General features: G+C 38.7%; 1 protein-coding gene across 7 annotated transcripts in view; it reads right to left on the bottom strand.

Moving 5' to 3' along the window:
* The window catches only part of ABCG2 (ATP binding cassette subfamily G member 2 (Junior blood group)), a 131,335-nt gene that overhangs the window by 28,817 nt on the left and 84,536 nt on the right, over window positions 1-17,982 (bottom strand). For 5 of the 7 annotated variants that reach the window (XM_058721941.1, XM_058721948.1, XM_058721943.1 and 2 more), the window contains exons 2-6: window positions 13,419-13,640; window positions 6,909-6,968; window positions 6,179-6,293; window positions 5,438-5,590; window positions 2,616-2,773 (exon numbers count right to left, since the gene is read on the bottom strand). In XM_058721941.1, coding sequence (XP_058577924.1) covers window positions 2,616-2,773; window positions 5,438-5,590; window positions 6,179-6,293; window positions 6,909-6,968; window positions 13,419-13,621 — 689 coding nt within the window. In that variant the 5' untranslated portion in view covers window positions 13,622-13,640. Of the gene's footprint in view, window positions 1-2,615; window positions 2,774-5,437; window positions 5,591-6,178; window positions 6,294-6,908; window positions 6,969-12,983; window positions 13,027-13,418; window positions 13,641-17,982 lie in introns of those variants that run through there. The other 2 variants (XM_058721947.1, XM_058721946.1) reach the window with 2 other exon arrangements.

Raw genomic sequence — 17,982 nt, 5'->3', positions numbered from 1 at the left:
CTCCCCTGACAAAATATTAATCAATTACAAAGGGAAAAATAATTACTTCACAGCAGGTACACCCAGCAGACACCAACATGACCAGCTGATGGTCGTGAACATCACCCATGGAAAAGTCAAAACCATGCAGCCCCTCTCCTCGTTAGGGAAATACAAATCAAAACCACACTGAGATACCACCCCACACTGGTCAGAGTGGCTAAAATGAACAAATCAGGAGACTACAGATGCTGGTGAGGATGTGGAGAAATGGGAACCCTTTTGCCCTGTTGGTGGGAATGCAAACTGATGCATCCACTCTGGAACACAGTGTGGAGGTTCCTCAAAAAAATTAAAAATAGAACTACCCTATGACCTAGCAATAGCACTAGTAGGAATTTACCCAAGGGATACAGGAGTGCTAATGTATAGGGGCACAGGTACCACAATGTTTATAGCAGTGCTTTCAACAATAGCCAAATTATGGAAAGAGCCTAAATGTCCAACAATTGATGAATGGATAAGGAAGATGTGGTTTATAGATACAATGGAATACTACTTAGCAATGAGAAGGAATGAAATCTGGCCATTTGCAGCAACGTGGATGGACCTGGAGGGTATTATGCTAAGTGAAAGGAGTCAGAGAAAGACAGATACCTTATATTTTCACCCATATGTAGATCTTGAGAAACTTAACAGAAGACCATGGGGGAGTGGAAGGGGGAGAAAAAGCTATAGAGAGGAAGGGAGACAAATCATAAGAGACTCTTGGATACTGAGAACAAACTGAGGGTTGATGGGGGGTAGGGGAGAGGGGAAAATGGGTGATGGGCACTAAGGAGGGCACTTGTTGGGATGAGCACTGGGTGTTGTACAGAAACCAATTTGACAATAAATATACAATAAAATAAATAATAAAATAAAATAAAATAAAATAAAATAAAATAAATCACACAGCCCCTGATTTTTGCACAAGAATACAACATCATTTCTGTGGTATCCCTACCAAGAATTCATGGCCTGAGTCTAGTCATAGAGAAACACTGGATGCATCCAGGTTGAGGGCCACTCTACGAAATGTACTCTTGAAGACAGATAAGGACATGAGAGCCAGAAAAGACTAAAGAACTGTTCGGAATTAGAAAATATTTTAAAAATCATTCCTGGAGAAAATTCTAAGCCAGAAAGGAGAAAGAGACACTTTTGGGACAACTGGTGAAGTCCAGCTGGAGTTCATGGGTTGGATGGTGGTGCTGGCAGCAATGTGGACTCCTTGGCTGGGAGGTGTGTAAGATGGAATTGTAGGAGGAGTGTCCTTGTTTCTTAGAGTTATACTCCAGAGTATCTAGGGGTGATGGTACATGATGTCAGAAAAAGACTATGTGGGGTGGAGGGATGGAGGGAGAGCAAATGCACATAAATGGTAACAGTTATTTATTATTTATTTCTTTTCTTTTTATTATTTTTTTTATTATCTATATTATCTTTTCCCCATTCTTCCATTTTTCAGGTCCCAAATTTTAGAAACTCATTCTTTCAATAATCACTTCCCATGTCCAATTCATGAACTAATTCTGTTGGTTCTATCTTTACAATTGATCCAGAATCCATGACTTCTCACCAACTCACCACTACCATTCCTAGTCAAAACCAGCATCATATCTCCACTGAGCTAATACAGCCTCCTGACTGCTTTCCTTATACTCACCTTGCACTACAGTCTTTTCTCTACACAGCTGCCACTCTTCTGTTCTAGAACTCCCTAAAAGTTTCCCATGTAACCTAGAGACAATAAAAGCCACAGTTCTTACAGTGGCCTACAAAGCCTTTGTAATCTGCCACCCACTCAATTCCATCTCATGTTCTATTCTGTTATGGACTGAATTATGTCCCCCACACAAAATTCATGTTGAAGTTCTAACCCCTATGACCTCAGAATACACCTGTATTTGCAGACAGGGTCTTTACAGAGGGACTTATGGTTAAACAAGGTCATATGTGGGCCTTAATCTAAGTGAGGACGCAGATTGAAGATAACTACGGACAAGCCAAGCCAGGGAGAAAGGCCTCAGAAAAAACAACTCTACTGACCCTCTTATCTTGGGCTTTTAGATTCCCAAGAATATGAAAAACTAAACTTCTGTTGTTTAAGTCACCCAGTCCATTGATACCACGTTATGGCAGTCCTAGCAAACTAATCGATAAGCAATCCCCATTCTACCTAGTTCACCAGCATCCAGTCCCTCTGGCCTCCTTGATATTCTAAACACATCAGGCACACTCTGCCTCAGAACCCACTGGCTCTTCCCTCCAAGGAGGACTCTCTTCTCCCAGACATCCAGGTCCTGCTTACTTGCTCGCAGCTCACATATCACATCATTGAGGTCTTCTCTGACCATCCTGCTGTTTCATATAGCACCCCCACCCCCACTACAGCCATCTTTTGCTACGCTCTTACCGTGCTTCATTTTTCTTGAAACGCTTATATTTGTCGATCAACTGTTTCCCTTGAACAAAGACAGAAGAAATTGCGCTCACTGCTGAATTCCCTATACCAAGAAGAACACCTGATATACAGCAGGTGATCAGATATTCTCTCAGCATGGATGAGAGAATAATGTTCCTATAGCATTTACCTCTTCAGGAGCAAAAGGACAGCATTTGCTGTGCTTGAGTCTAAGCCAGTTGTGGGCTCATCTAGGAACAGGATGGCTGGATCAGTAATAAGCTCCATTCCTATACTAGTCCTTTTTCTTTCTCCTCCAGACACACCACGGATAAACTGAGTTCCAACCTAAAACACAAATATCATTATTAACAATTACAACCACAGCCACTATTGTTTGTGGAGGTCCTACAATGAGCTGACCCTGTAAGAGGCAATATCTCATCCCTTGCTTATTCAAAATAGCAAGTAAATAAAAATGTGGGAAAAGAGGTAGGTTTCGCTTTAATAAAATGAGTAAACTGAGGCTCAAATCAGCTCAGCCTGGCTGAGCCTGATGTGAAAGCCATGCTTAACAGTACTATATATTCCATACCAAGTCAAATTAGAATAGTAAAAGATTTGGCCCTGGCATACTGAAATCACAAACCAAAAGGGAGATAAAGGTAGGAGAGGAGAAGGGGAAAGCATCTATAATTTATTAATCTTCTTACACTCTCCCTCCTCACCCCTCCAAAAGTCCTCAGCGTGGTTTGGGAAACAGAAAGTTCACTTTCTATTATACCACATTAGCACTTCTTAAATCACCATAAGGCTTCCCAAATTGACCCTGCATATATCCCAACTCACTGCAGAATTCCTCACTCGTTCTTTCAGACAAATCCAGAAGACAGAACATTCTACAGGGCAACTGTAGTCTTTTCTTTTGGCTCAGTCTTTTCAACTAGTCGATGTCATTGTATGTAGTGGGGATGGAGGGGACAAGAAGGTTTGGGGGGAGGTAGGAAGCAATTCCTACATTAAGAGTCTTCAAAGAGATAATCAAGTGCTACTGATGCCCTTGGCTGGATCTTGTAACAATTGAGCTGTAACAGACATTTTGGAGACAATTGGGAAAATGTGAATGAATAGGGACTTAACGTAACTGATATTAAGACACTGTTAATTTTGTTAGTTTATAATGGTATTGTGGTAATGTAGGCAAATGTCTTTTTTTTAAGATGCATAATCAGTTTTCAGGAGTGAAATATGATATTTATAACTTTCTCTAAAATACTTCAAAAAAATACTTCAGAAAAAAAAGCTGAAGCACATATGGGATAAGATGTCAACAACTGGGAGATCTAGGTGAATGTTATTAGTATCATACCATTATATTAATTATACTATAATCATACAATTAGGATAGTAATCAGACTATTCTATGTTTAAAATTTCATAAAAAGTAAAAAAATGTTGAAAGTATTTTCAATCAATTAGATAAATAAATTCTAAGAAGTGAACAACTACCTTCAGCTCATTTCCCAGGAATTCTATGCAAATAAGTTAGGGCAATGGCTGTCTATTTGTAAAGAAGTTTTACCTAAAAATAAAGATTGGAAAGCACCTTACTAAAAAGACAAAATGAAAAACAGAGCCAAAGCAAAGGAAACCCAAACCCATAAACTCATAAAACAAAAGTAGTAAATAGTGGCATCCCGGAGTGCTGCTTCCAAGCAAAATATAGCAAAATACACTTAACCTTTTTTTTTAAATGTCAGTATCACAAGAAGCAGCAGCCAGCAGAATGCCCCCTTTCTTCATTATCTCTAAGTCGAGGATAGATTTCACAGGGGGATTAAACTATTGCCACCACAGGCTCAGTTAGTAGAGGGTACAATTCTTGATCCCAGGGTTGTAAGTTCGAGCCCAAAATTGGGTGTAGAGATTACTTAAAAATAAAATCTTTAAAATAATAAAGAATGCTAAACTACAGCCACCACAATCTAAAAAGCTCATCTTCACCCAAAGCTTCAAATGTCTTCCCAGCAAATCTTTCATCCCTAGTCATCAACTGTAAAGTTCTCTCATTCATTTCATTTCTTCCTCCTGACTCTGCACAACCACAAAAGGATTTATTTTTGTCTCTCTGGCCCCAAACTGTTATCTCTAAAACCTAAGAGCCCAGCACATAACAGACAATATGTAAGTAAGAAAGGAAGATATGAAGAGGAGAGGGGAATAAGAGACAAAAGTACCAAAAGAAAGGCTATAGAAAAACGACTGGGATGCTACACAAATTAGAAATAAACCCTAAGTTAGGGGTGCCTGGATGGCTCAATTAGTTAAGCATCTGGCTCTTGATTTCAGCTCAGGTCATGATCTCACGGGTTTGTGAGTTTGAGCCTCACATTGGGCTCCTTGCACTGACAGTGTGGAGCCTGCTTGGGATTCTCTTTCTCCCTCTCTCTCTGCCCCTCCCATGCGCACACTCTCTCTCAAAATAAATAAGCTTAAAAAAACAGGAATGAAACTCTACTTTGACTAAATATAATTTTGAAAGCCAAATTATAGCAAAGTGAAACATAGAGCCAGAACCCTTGGATTTTTGCCATTTAAGAATTCCAGAAATATACCTCAAAAGCAATGGAACAAAGTCTCCTGGAGGAAGAGGAAGAAGAGCTAAAAGGGGAAAGAAAACAGGAAGAAGGAAAGTTAGTGTAAAGACAGTGGATGACCCATGACAAACGGTGTGGGAAAGCGTCAAGAGCTATCATCACATGGAAAGGGCCTTGTGCTCTTTGCAAAGACACTTCTATATACTAGAGCACACTGCCACACTTCATTTGCAGGGTTCAAACACTTTTAGTTTTTTTCTGGCTAATTTCCATCTCCATATTATGTTTTTCTCATCTTTACACAAAGCAGTCACTTTTGACCACACATATTATAGAAAACTTCTGAATAAGAGTTACACTATCCACACAGGTAAGATCCTTTTTGCTAGCTATGATCCTGTTTTTTCCACATTACCTTGGAATCCGCCACTTTATCCAGACCTAACTCCTGAATGACCCTGTTAATCCGTATATTTTTTTCATTAGTCGTCATAGTTGTTGGAAGCCGTAGAGCTGCTGAGAACTGTAAATTTTCTCTCACCGTCAGAGTGCCCATCACGACATCATCCTTAAAGCAAAATGGCATTTGAATAACACGTATTAGGTCTTTTCTAATACCATCACCCTTAAGTACATGTAATGTAATCCACAAGAATAACACACTCAATTTAAAGTCCTAGCTAATGATGTATTTGCAATCATACAAATGACAACAACTTCACATATAGACAGCTGAAAAAGCCTTATGGCATAATTTTCATTCTGTATCGGTACACCCAAAGAGACACAGGTCATTATGATTATTACCAGCAGACATGTCAGACTGCTTTATACAGGATTTACCAGAACATCTTTCTAAGCTCGAAGAAGGACAGGGGTGAAGGTAGGGCCAAAAGGGAATTCAGTAGTGTCTTATGGAAATGATAACTAGAATGGATACCATTGCCCTTACCATGGTTATATTCCAGATTCTCCCTGCCTTTTCATTTCACACTACTCTGAATCTTACGGGGGATTATGAAAAGCTGGTGGAAAGAAAACTGGTTCTATGAGCATGCCATATAGTCAGTTGGAAGTACAGTGAACTATCAGCCAAGGTACTTGCCCACATAGAAATAGAAGCAAGCTAAAAAAAAAAAAATGCATAAATACTTACTTGTACCACATAACCTGAATTACATTTGAAATTGGCAGGTCGAGGTGCTCCATTTATCAAAACATCCCCAGATAATCCACGTGGATCTTTCCTTGCAGCTAAGACATCTAACAACCTATGAGAGGACATATACATTGTGGTTTTTCTCCAACTCAGGCTGTATCTCTCGGCTCCACTGAATCCAAATTCTGCTCAAGTTAGAAAATTAACTGATCAAGAAAGTCTATAGATTACCTAAAATTATGTATATTTTTAAATTCTTACCTTCCCTTATTTAGTATATGCTACAATAAAGCCCAAAGACATGAAACCAAGGCACTGTTGGCTGATCCAGCACAGACTTCCGAAAGAACCTTCCAGGCTGTGACCTTGGGGGGTCTCAAGGCAAGCAATGTGCTCCTTTGTCTAAGACACAGGCCTTAACTTATGCCTTTGGCTCCATCTCCCCACTTTATATTTTCTCCCTCCTTTCTCTCCCCATAGCTCAAATCATAGCCAACAGCTGTATGCCAATCATGTCCTGTTATCATGTCCTGTTAGTAAGCTGACCAAATAAGATTTCCCGGTCCTTGAAACAACCACAAGCTAGCACTATTGCACGTTACCCACAGAGCCTAGAACCAGACTAGATAGGCTGCAAATGCTCAACAAATACGTGCTCACGTAAAAATAATCTTGAAAAGCACATTTAAGCTGCAAAGAAAAAGCTGACTTATATTATTATACTCACGAAGATTTGCCTCCACCTGTGGGTCCCAGAATGGCATTGAGGCCAGGTCTCATGATGCCACTGTAAACACAGAGACATACCAATTTAATAGCTTGTTTCAAAACTGGTTCTATTAATTTAGGGTCTGCATTTAATACACTCAATGAAAGTGATTAAAAAAAAAAACAAGCACAAACCAACTCTTAAAAGAAAAAGACACTGAACTGTCAATTAACATAAGTCCCACATACAAACGATGTTAATCAATACTCAAGACATCTAAGAAAAATGGCTTGGGTCCCTCTAAATTCCTTTCACTTCTTCTCTAAATCATTTATATTTTTTGAAAAAGGACACAAGGAAGTTCAAGTTTCCTCAAAGTAGCAGAGTCTAGTGAAACATCTCTGTTAACATTTATCCCCCCAAACACAGTGTAAAGACCTTCAGTCTTAACTAATGTTCAGTGACATTATCTTCAAGTCACCTCATTTGCTACTTAGTCAAGTTCTACACAATTAACAAGTCAATGGACTTCTAGAATCCCCAGTAAGAGTGTTCTCACTGCTTAAATCTACTCAGACTAAAAAACAATATATCTGAAGTAGAAAGTCAATGGCTAGAATAAAGCACCTCACAGGTAAAACAAAAAAAAACACATCACCCGTTCTTAACCCTCACAAATTTTTTACTAAATTAGAAATAGTAAAATATATATTCTCAATATGTATCATTTTCTTCCTTATAAAGTTTCAGGTAATTGGACTGGGAAATTCTCAGTGTAGAAGTGATAGATGCCACTTTCTGTAAGGGACAACTTAAGTTGTCACAACTGTAAAATGGCTGGTGGATGCTAGGGTGAAATGTAGCTTTCACTCTGTTACTCAACTATGGTGCCTCGCACAGAAACACTGCACAAATACAATGAGTTTGGTAAACTAGGAACAAGCTGTAGAACAGAAAAATCTCTTATTCTTTCAATGACCTCTTCTCTTCCCCCCATCCCCGAAAATAAAAAGACATACTGGCTGAGTGAACTTTCAAGATGCATTTATCTGTAGCTCTTGATTCATCTTCTTTATTCATAGCTACCTAGTAACTGTTTCTAAAATGACCAGAAATAAGCTTGTCATTCACTAAGATTTCATTATCAGAAAAAATCTCCAGGTTTTAAAAATATTTATTCAAGTAAAGACCAACTAATCCTAAATGATTAGCCCAAAATTGAATGTGAATGCTCTAGGACAATTTTATAGGTCCCCAAGCTGGGCTTACTTTGGCACTAAACCCTAGCATTACAGAAAACAACAATAACATACAACCACAAATGCAAGAAAGAGTTCCAGTTGGGAGCAGTGGCTAATTCTCCCTCCATTCATTCAACACAATTATCCAGTGACTACTACGTATGTACAAGACACTCTTCTAGGACATTGGACAGAGAATAGAACAAAGTCCTAGGCCTCCTGGAGTTTACAGTCCAAGGGCCAGCAAAAAAGAGCTGGTCACCTGTTTTCTGTTTTCATAAACAAAGTATCATTGAAACAGAGCCACACTCATTCATTTACGTCCATGGCTGCTTTCACACTACAATGACAGAATTGACTATTTGCAACACAGATGTATGGCCCATAAAGATGAAAATATTTACTATAAGGCCCTTTATAGAAAGTCTGTTGACGTTTGTTCTGGTTTATGGTCTACAATCCCCTTGTTTCCCCACCCTGCCCTCCACTCTACTATCATCCCTCCGAACTCATTTCCCACCCTTATTTACTGCTTTACAGCATGTACATGCAGGAAAATCTCCCTCACTGTATTGTAAAACTTTGTCAACAAGATGGTGCAATCTTGTGTCACCCCCCACCCCACCATAGCATGCAGCACAGTGGTACAATGGGTAGATCATTGAATACATCAAATGAAACCTAGCTAAAGGATTCATGTCACATCTATCACATTTTAGTGCATAATGGTTAATCCTCTGGTCTCATTTTATGAAGAGGTCCATGCCATTCCCACTGCTTGGAGCTACCTTCCCTCCCTACCTTGTTCTACACACACACTCTTCACTCTCTCTCTCATTCCCCTGGGCCTCCAATTTAGGATTAGGGGCTTTCATGGTATCTTCTAATCCCCCTATCTGTCCCTCTAAAGAGTAAAGTGCTCTACTTGTATGAATCCACCATTAGACTAGAAGGTTTCTGGTACAGAGGACATAACTGTGTCACTAACATCATATACAATGTCAAGCACCTCATAGACACTTAAAATGTATTGAATAAATGAGTCTCTACATTTTTATAAATGACAGTTACTTACAGGAAAGCTAAAAAAAAAAAAGTTTTCAATAAAAACAAATGTCAAAAGACACCTGGGGAGCTCAGTTGGTTAAGCGTCTGACTTTTAATTTCGGCTCAGGTCATGATCTCACAGTTCGTGAGACTGAGTCCCATGTCGGGCTCTGCATTGTCAGTTTGGGATTGTCTCTTTCACTCTCTTTCCCCCTCCCCCACCCCCCACACATGCACTCTTTCTCTTTTTTCTCTTGCAAAAATAAAAATAAACTTTAAAAAAATGTCAAGAAGTAGGAAAAACTTCTTGACAGCTGTAACAGAACACAGGCTGTGAAGGGAGATGGAAGGAACAGAGGTGACAGCTAGAGGGCAGGGTAATTACTTATATTAAGGAATAAGAAAAGTAAGCAAATCAGTAAGTATATTAAGGATAATGAGAACCAGGTTTTTTATTTTTTGAGATATTTTATAAAGATAGAAATGTAGAAAGAACCCTAGGTATAAAATTAGAATTGAAGGTATTACTGAGAAGTCATGAGTTTTAATCTATATACACAGATATAGAAAGCTTTAGGTACATGTATGTGTGTGTATATATATATATATATATATATATATATATATATATATGTTCCCTAGGTCTACCCACTGAGAAGGCCTAGAAGCTATGACATCCCAATGGCAACGAACATTCCAAACACCCAGATCTTGGTTTATAAATACCATCCTCCATGAAAAGGAACAACAGCTAATTCCAGGTCTGAAGCAGGGTAAGTATTCAGGGAGTCTGAAACTTCTTGCTGTGCCAAGAAAATACTCAAATGAGAAAATATATCAAAAGAACAAGGTAAAAAAAGCAAAGGTCTCCCACTGACCCAATCAGGAACAGTAAGATTATCAAGAAGAATAATGATAATAAGGCAATACTATTGAATGGTATTGAATATGAAATCCATGAGTCTATACTGATATAAAGAAATGACTGAAGAAAGGAAGAATAGAGCTTTTTTTTTCTTTTAGTAGACTACAATCTAATCCATACTGAAGAGTTGGATGAAAACAGAAAAATCACCTTTTGATAGCTATCATAGTGATTGTTACTGCTGACTTGGGAAGGAAGAATCAATGGGGGCTAAAGCTGGTGGGTTGAAGATTAATGAGGACTACAGTTTTGGAATAATGTCAGAGTATCTCCCCTCATAGTATTTATCAATTACAAAGTAGAAATGGTAACATTATGGCGGAAAAGGCTGGTAGACACCAACATGACTAAGTAATCAAGGTTCAAGGGTGAGACAGAAAAATACCAGGTTGGATGAGACAAAAGACACATGATGTGGTGGTTAGTTAAGTATGTTAAAGGCGTGGTTGATGGACAGTCCCTTAGCACCCACCACTGCATTCACTATGAGGCTGCACTTCCCCTGGGCTGCTCCAAAACAATGACTGAGTTGCTATATAAAAGAGGATCCTTATTTCTGGAAAGCATACACCAAAGGAGTTAAGGATAATAAAACACCATATGGACAGCTTGCTTTTAGAAAAATACTAATGATAATGGGTATATGAAGAGTAAAAGTAACGAGCAAATGCAGTGAAATGTTGACAGGTGGGGCATCTGAGTAAAAAGTGCAAGGTTTAAGTTTAAAATTATGTCAAAATAGGGTCACCTGAGTGGCTCAGTCAGTTAAGCATCTGACTTTGGCTCAGGTCATGATCTCACAGTTCATGAGTTCAAGCCCCACATCAGGCTCTTTGTTGACAGCTCAGAGCCTGCAACCTGCTTTGGATTCTGTTTCCCCCTCTCTCTGCCTCTCCCCCACTCAAGCTCTGTCTCTCTCTGTCTCTGAAAAATAAACCTCAAAACTTTTTAAAATTATGTCTAAATAAATTATAAATTAAAAAAATCCTGAAACAGTATAACAAATTTCCCTGGAGATTAAAAAATATCCACACATCTACTGGTATGAACTATTTTTTCCATAGATCTTCAACCTTCGTGAAGGAAAGCCCAAATACTGGATATGGGGACAAACTAAGTGTAACAAAAAGGTTTTTCATGAGGAAGTAAAATCTTACCTTTTTGAATGCTAATAGTCAGAATTTGTTTTGTCTTCTTCCCCCGACAGAGGAAATCAGGTTCTAGTTACTTAGATCTACAAATGAGATTACAAAATGTCCAAAGGAAAAACAAAACTCAAGATTCTCATCAGATTTCTTGAAATACAGTTACTACTGTGAATGATGGCAGTGCTATCAAACACAAATCAAAAATTAGGTTTATGGAAGCAATCTTCCCCCATCCCAGAAACTCTACTTAGTTGAAATCAACAGATAGGGGAAACATAAGAATCACTGCAGCAAAAACAGGGATGACCTTTCTCAGTGATCCCTAAACCAGACATGTGAGTAAACAAGGAAACCAATCCCACCTGTCCTTTTAACTATAAAATTATAAAGAATTACAAGATTTGACTGAGTTTTTATGAACCTAGTTCTGCACGCAAGGATGAACTCATCCATTGCTGAAATGCATACCAGTGAACCATAAAACTTTATGAAGCCTTGAACAGATGACACTTTTACAGTACCAAGTTACTAAATCTAGTAGTTTTAAAACATAAGCAAGATAAATATATGCTTGCACAGCACGCATTTTAAATCTGTTCAACCTGCACATATTCAGGTCCTTTGTTACCTTCCACTTAGCACAAAATCTGAAGTGACCAACATTTTCTTTTTTGAGTATTAATTCTTTTAAGTTTATTTATTTATTTTTGAGAGAGAGAGAGCACAAGTGAGGGAGGGACAGAGAGAGCGAGAGAGAGAGAATCCCAAGGAGGCTCCACATTGTCAGTGCAGAGCCGGTCATGTGGCTCAAACCCACAAACAGTGAGATCGTGGGCTGAGCTGAAATCAAGAGTTAGACACTCAACTGACTGAGCCATCCAGGCACCACATGACCAACATTTTCTTGATTATGATGTTCCACAAAAAAATTATCAGCTTTTCAGAAAGGAAACTTTGCATCTACCATTCCTCTCCTATTTTCCTACTCAGGGTTTCTCAACTAACACACAAAAGCAACAAGGAAGTAAGCTTGACAGTAGGTATTACTCCATGGACAAAGTTCTATCTAATCCTACAAAGCACCTGGCCTCCTGGTAACCCAGTCGATCTCAGATCCCCAGAGTCTCCCTGCCCACAGATAAAAGAGCCCGAAAAAGTTACTTTCTTTGTCTAGGAGTAGTTATTGCCCCTATTAAACAAACAAACAGACTATGCTGTCTGAGCATACCTAGACTCACTCCCCCCTCCACAGACAGGAAAAATCAAGCTCACTTCTGTAGACATCAGAAAAACATTAAAACCCTGATGGCTATCATTTGTGAAAGAGTAGAGATATCTGGGACCAACTAGATTCTACATAAATGCTCATTTTTCTCTCCCCACTCTACCGCCCACTCCACCACGACATGATGCATTCGCCCTGGATGAAGAGAATGAAAACCATAGTTTTGTACTGATTTGGATTCTAAAATACAGTTAAATGTATTGATTTGGTTCCTAATTTCTCTTGGAATTCCACTGCATCACTTAAGCTAAGCCATAGTTTGTCTTATATGTAAATAGACTCTGTCTGCCTATATAATGGGGAGAAGCATTAAGTAAATGGTACAAATTACTGTATAAATGGAACACTCATTTAAAACAAGTGTATTTGAAAACCAAAGTACTTTTACAATATACTGTCATTTCCACTACCTGGCTCTTGCATCTAGGACATAAAGGACATAAGTACCGAAGAGTGTCTGGCTCATAAGGTACAATAGCAGGTCTTCTCTCTGTTCCACAGATGAGAAAACTAAAGTTCAGAGATGATAATTATATCCCCACAACCAAGAACCAGTAAATTATACAGCCATTCCCATTCAGTAAACCACAGGGTGTACCCAGAAATAATTAAACGACACATTAATTGTTCAGTTTCTCAAACAAAAGTTGATACACATAGAGCAACCACTTTCCCAATTTGGCAGTTCCTTTAAAGTTAACCACACACCTAATATGGGATCCAACCACTTCACTCCAAGTTCAGCCACAAGAAATAAAAGCACGTGTCTGTATGTCTGTATAGAGTTGTACACAAATGTAATTCCTTTATTTGCAATAAGCAAAACCTGTCAAGCTCACTGTAGGTCAATAAAGCTGTTTTAATACAAGTTCATGAACATACTTGATATTTGTTAATATTTCTTTCTCAACTGTTTTTCGACCAAGAAGAAAGCCACTCGTCACTTTTACTCGATAGTTGATGTTATGAAAACTTAACACAGCTACTTCGGTAAATGTCTTCAGGTCATTGGAGGTTGTCGTGGGGAGGTCATTGGTATTTCTTCGTGACATTGGGATAAAAACTTCGTCATTACTGGAAGACATCTGGAGAGTTTCTGCCTTTCTGTAGAGGGAAAAGCAACAATAAGTTGATAGTCCAGATAAATCAGATTGTAAATACCAGTTAACAGTACACTTAAAACAAGTCATTTTGGTACACATTTCCAATTACAAAATAAATAAATCCTGGAAATGTAATATACAGCATGGTGCTACAGATAATAACACTGCACTGTATGTTTGAAAGTTGTTAAGACGGCAGATCTTGGAAGTTCTCATCACAAGAAAAAAAATTGTGACTTTGTGATAGATGTTAACTAGACTTACAGTGATCATTTCACAATATAAATAAATATTAAATCATTATATTGTACACCTGAAACCAATGTAATGGTATTTGTCAATTTTAGCTCTATTCAGAAAAATTAAAAATAGAGATCTAAATTTTTTAAAAGAATGTAAAATACCCGATTAGTCCTTTTTTTACATGCTTAAGTAAAAATATTTTAGGTACAGTGGGTTCAATAAAATACACTATTAAACATGCTTTAAAAACAAGTCGATTTTAAACTACAATGCAATAAATAGTTCCATTTCCAATGAACAGGCTATATTGTGAAAAGAACAACCATGGGACCTATATTAGGGGGGCAGACACAACTCCAAATGCATAAACTTCAATTAGTTGTTAATTAAACATCTAATAAGCAAATACAGACAATGAAAATTAATCAAAACTCATAAAACAGGAAAAAGATAAGTGGGAGTTAGACTTGCCTGGTTTGAAAATCATATTACGATACATCTCAAGATTAGGGGCAGACCACATGATTACCATCACCTGTTTTTGTTGTTTCATTTTGGGTTCTTGATATAGTTATTATTATAAAAAGGGAGTTAATCCAGGAAGTCAGGGACAAGAGAAATTTCTCTGAATTTATTGCTCCAGACTCTATATCCCTGTCTGTTATGCTCCCTCAATCAGCCAAGAAGAGAAGCTCCAAAACTGTTTGAGATGACATAATCATTTCCATGATGGGTGAACATATTTAAATTCTAGGAAGCTTTAGAATTAAGTAGAAAAAACTATTAATAAAATCAAACCAATAATGAAGCAGGTATAGAATTTAGAACAAAAACAGAGTATTAAGTTTATAAATGGAGTTTAGGGGCGCCTATGTGGCTCAGTCGGTTAAGCACCCAACTTTGGCCCAGGTCTTGATCTCGTGGTTTGTGGGTCTGAGCCTCACATTGGGCTCCTGTACTGACAGCTCAGAACCTGGAGCCTGCTTCAGATTCTGTGTCTCCCTCTCTCTCTGCCCCTCCCCTGTTCATGCTCTGTCTCTCTCTGTCTCAAAAATAAATAAACGTTAAAAAAAAAATTTAAAAGATTTAGACTAAAGTTAAGATGAACTTAACAGCTTGTGAACTAGGTTTGAAATGTCAAATGACCATCAACTTAGTGTTCTGTTTTGTTAGAGTATAGTTGACATCCCAGTTTTAATTTTTAAAAATCAAAGTTATCAGGGCACCCAGGTGGCTCAGTCTCTTGAGCATCTGTCTCTTGATTTCGGGTCAGATTATGATTCCAGGGTTGTGGGATGGAGCCCCACATCAGGCTCCATGCTGAGCATAGAGCCTGCTTAGGATTCTCAATCTCTCTCTCTCCCCACCCCACCTGCCCCTCTCCCCTGCTCACGCGCACTCTCTCTCTAAAAGAAAAATAAATTTAATTAATTAAATTTAAAAAAATAAATAAAAATGAAAGTTATCCATGAAGAACTTTCTCTCTGGCTATGATGGAGCAGCTGTTCCAAACCCAGCATCCTCCAAAGAGAACATTGTAAAAGTAGATAAAATGTAACATGCAACTATTTGAAGAGCTCTGTGTGATTAGAGTAACCAAAGCAGCTAGGAGTTGCAGAACCAAAATCCTGGAAAGGAGAGAATGCAAAGGCAAACCCAGCATTCTGTGCCCTTTCCTCTCAAGGCAAATTGCAGACACATGGGGAAAATTTCAGAAACAAAACAAAACAAAACAAAAACAGGCAGAAAGAAGCTGCTAGAGGCTAAAAATCTGAGCAAATATTTAAGCAGCCAATGATAAAGAAAATTTTTAACTTTTAACATTTGTGGACCCTGTTCCTGGGCTCTCAGGGAAGCTATACTTTACATTTCCCACCAAGGTCAAAATGACTTGGCAAAACCTCAAAGCATAGGCTCTACCTCTGTCTGGAGCACACATTGCATGTCTGCTTCATTCAAAAAACAACCAAAAAGGAACATCAAACATACAGATAGGAAAAACAAAAGAAACCTCTTGGTTCCCATAAGATTAAAATCATACAGCCTTGCACATGCTGAAAACATAAAGTCTGTAACTTTCTGGAATGCCCTTCATCATCATGATGTGTAACTCTTCATGTAAAAAAACATGTAGAACACTGCACCAAATGTTCCTTCCCCAAAGCACTCTCTTCTTTGTCAAGATTATGTATCCTGGGCTATTGTGCTAAATTGGGCTCGTCTTTCCTTTTCTCTTTAAAAATTTTAAAAAGATTTGTTCATTTTGCATCAATGTTACTTGGCATAGAAGGACAGGATATTAGAGAAACTCTCGCAAGACCTCCGAGCAACTCAGGCGCTGGGTACCAGCACAGGTACCCCTGTGAACCCCCAGCACCTCATAGATATATCGGGTGAGTTCTCCTGATATCTGCACCTCCTCAATTTGAGTTGATGGTCCTGACTTTTATTCAAGCTGTTGAGAGTTACAGGAATGATCTCAGGTGGGAATAACCCACAGGGGTTGGAATTGATGGGCTGGATGTTTGAATTTGGCATTATACTAATTGCTAGACCTTCAGTGTAAGGCTTGAGTAAATTTTCTGGTTAGAAATATGAGAGACCAAATCACTCAGCTATAAGCAGCAAGGACATTTGCTACTTCTGGCCAAATGATCCTTTCAGATGACTGAAAGCCTGTAATGGAAGTGTCAGAGGATATTCCTCAAGACCTGCAGGGGTCCCATAGGAATGTTCCATCTAATAAGGTAATTAATGATTGGATGGTCCAGGGACACAGACATAAAGACAGATCATCCAGTGCTCCCAGCCCCTTCGATGGTTTTTACCTCACTGAGAGAAATCCAGAGACATCAGAAGGTGTATCACGGTCCTTGGAAGTAACTCTCACAAGCAGCATCCTCTCAACCCACCACACTTGATATCCTTAGATCTTAGTCAAGCCTTATTCTACAAATAAAACTGAAACTAAAACGAATGGGGAACCGTGCTTCAAAAGCCTAACGCTGCTGGAAAACCAACAACCACCCACAGGAAACTCTGGCAGGCTGTACGTACAATACATGTGGAGCCTACACATGGCAAGTGCTTACTAATGGGGAAATTTAAGGATAACCTGAGTCTCAAATCCCAAATGCGGTTCTTCGACATGTCTGGATTAGTTTTCTTGTGTACACTATGAGAGAAAGCCAGCTATAAGACTAAGCAGCTAGAAACTAGGGAGCCATTTGGTGTAACCAGTGAACCCCTGGCTTTGGGGGAGGACCCAACCCTCACAAAGGTACTCTGGGCTTCATTCGGTTTGTTCGTTGCTGTAGCGTTTCATATCTTTGGACAAAACCGACCGAGTTCTTACTGGAAATGGAAAATAACTAGTTAATGGATCCAGAAAGTATCCTGCTGTCTTGCAATCAGATTTGTTTTAATAAAAGGAGGATATTTGGAAGTTGGGTCTTAGATGTCCTCTCCACAAATATTACTGAAACAGAGGCTAATTATGTGTGCACCTTGTTTGTGTAAATGTCTATACGCGTTACAGATGAGGTATTTTCTCTACCTCCAATTGGTATTGCTAAAATTAATCTGTAAAGGAGTTCTATTTAATTAGTTTAAAAGCAAGAGCTCTAGAAACTGGGCATTCTAGAACTCAGAAAGATAAAAATAACTCAAATGTTTTTCAAGTTCACATGATCTGGAATAAAATTCCCTACACTCTGGCTTTTACGTTACTCCATAATAAAGATGCCTCACAGCAAGGAACCCAACTGATGGGCCAAAGAAATAAGGATAGACAAAGACTTAAGACACCTGACCCACTTCTCAATAGTCATAAAAAATGAAGAAAAAGGGAGCAAGACAGGCAGACACCGCAAATCCTAAAAACACCTCTTAAACACAAACACCAGGACCAATGCCCAACCAACCCACTGCCTGCTCCTCCACCTCATCCAGTGGCCTGAAAAGCAAGCAGAGAAAAAAAGCCGGTTCTGCAGGAGGAAAATACAGGAGACGGAGATAAAGTAACGTTAGTCCAAACTTTGACTATGCGTCTGACCTTGCCAGCAGCACTCCTGCCGCCTCCGCCCCGTCCTGTTACTGTA

This window comes from Neofelis nebulosa, chromosome 3 (assembly GCF_028018385.1).
Source record: "Neofelis nebulosa isolate mNeoNeb1 chromosome 3, mNeoNeb1.pri, whole genome shotgun sequence".
Classification (NCBI taxonomy): Eukaryota; Metazoa; Chordata; class Mammalia; order Carnivora; family Felidae; genus Neofelis; species Neofelis nebulosa.
This window is presented reverse-complemented; position numbering and strand designations above follow the sequence as displayed.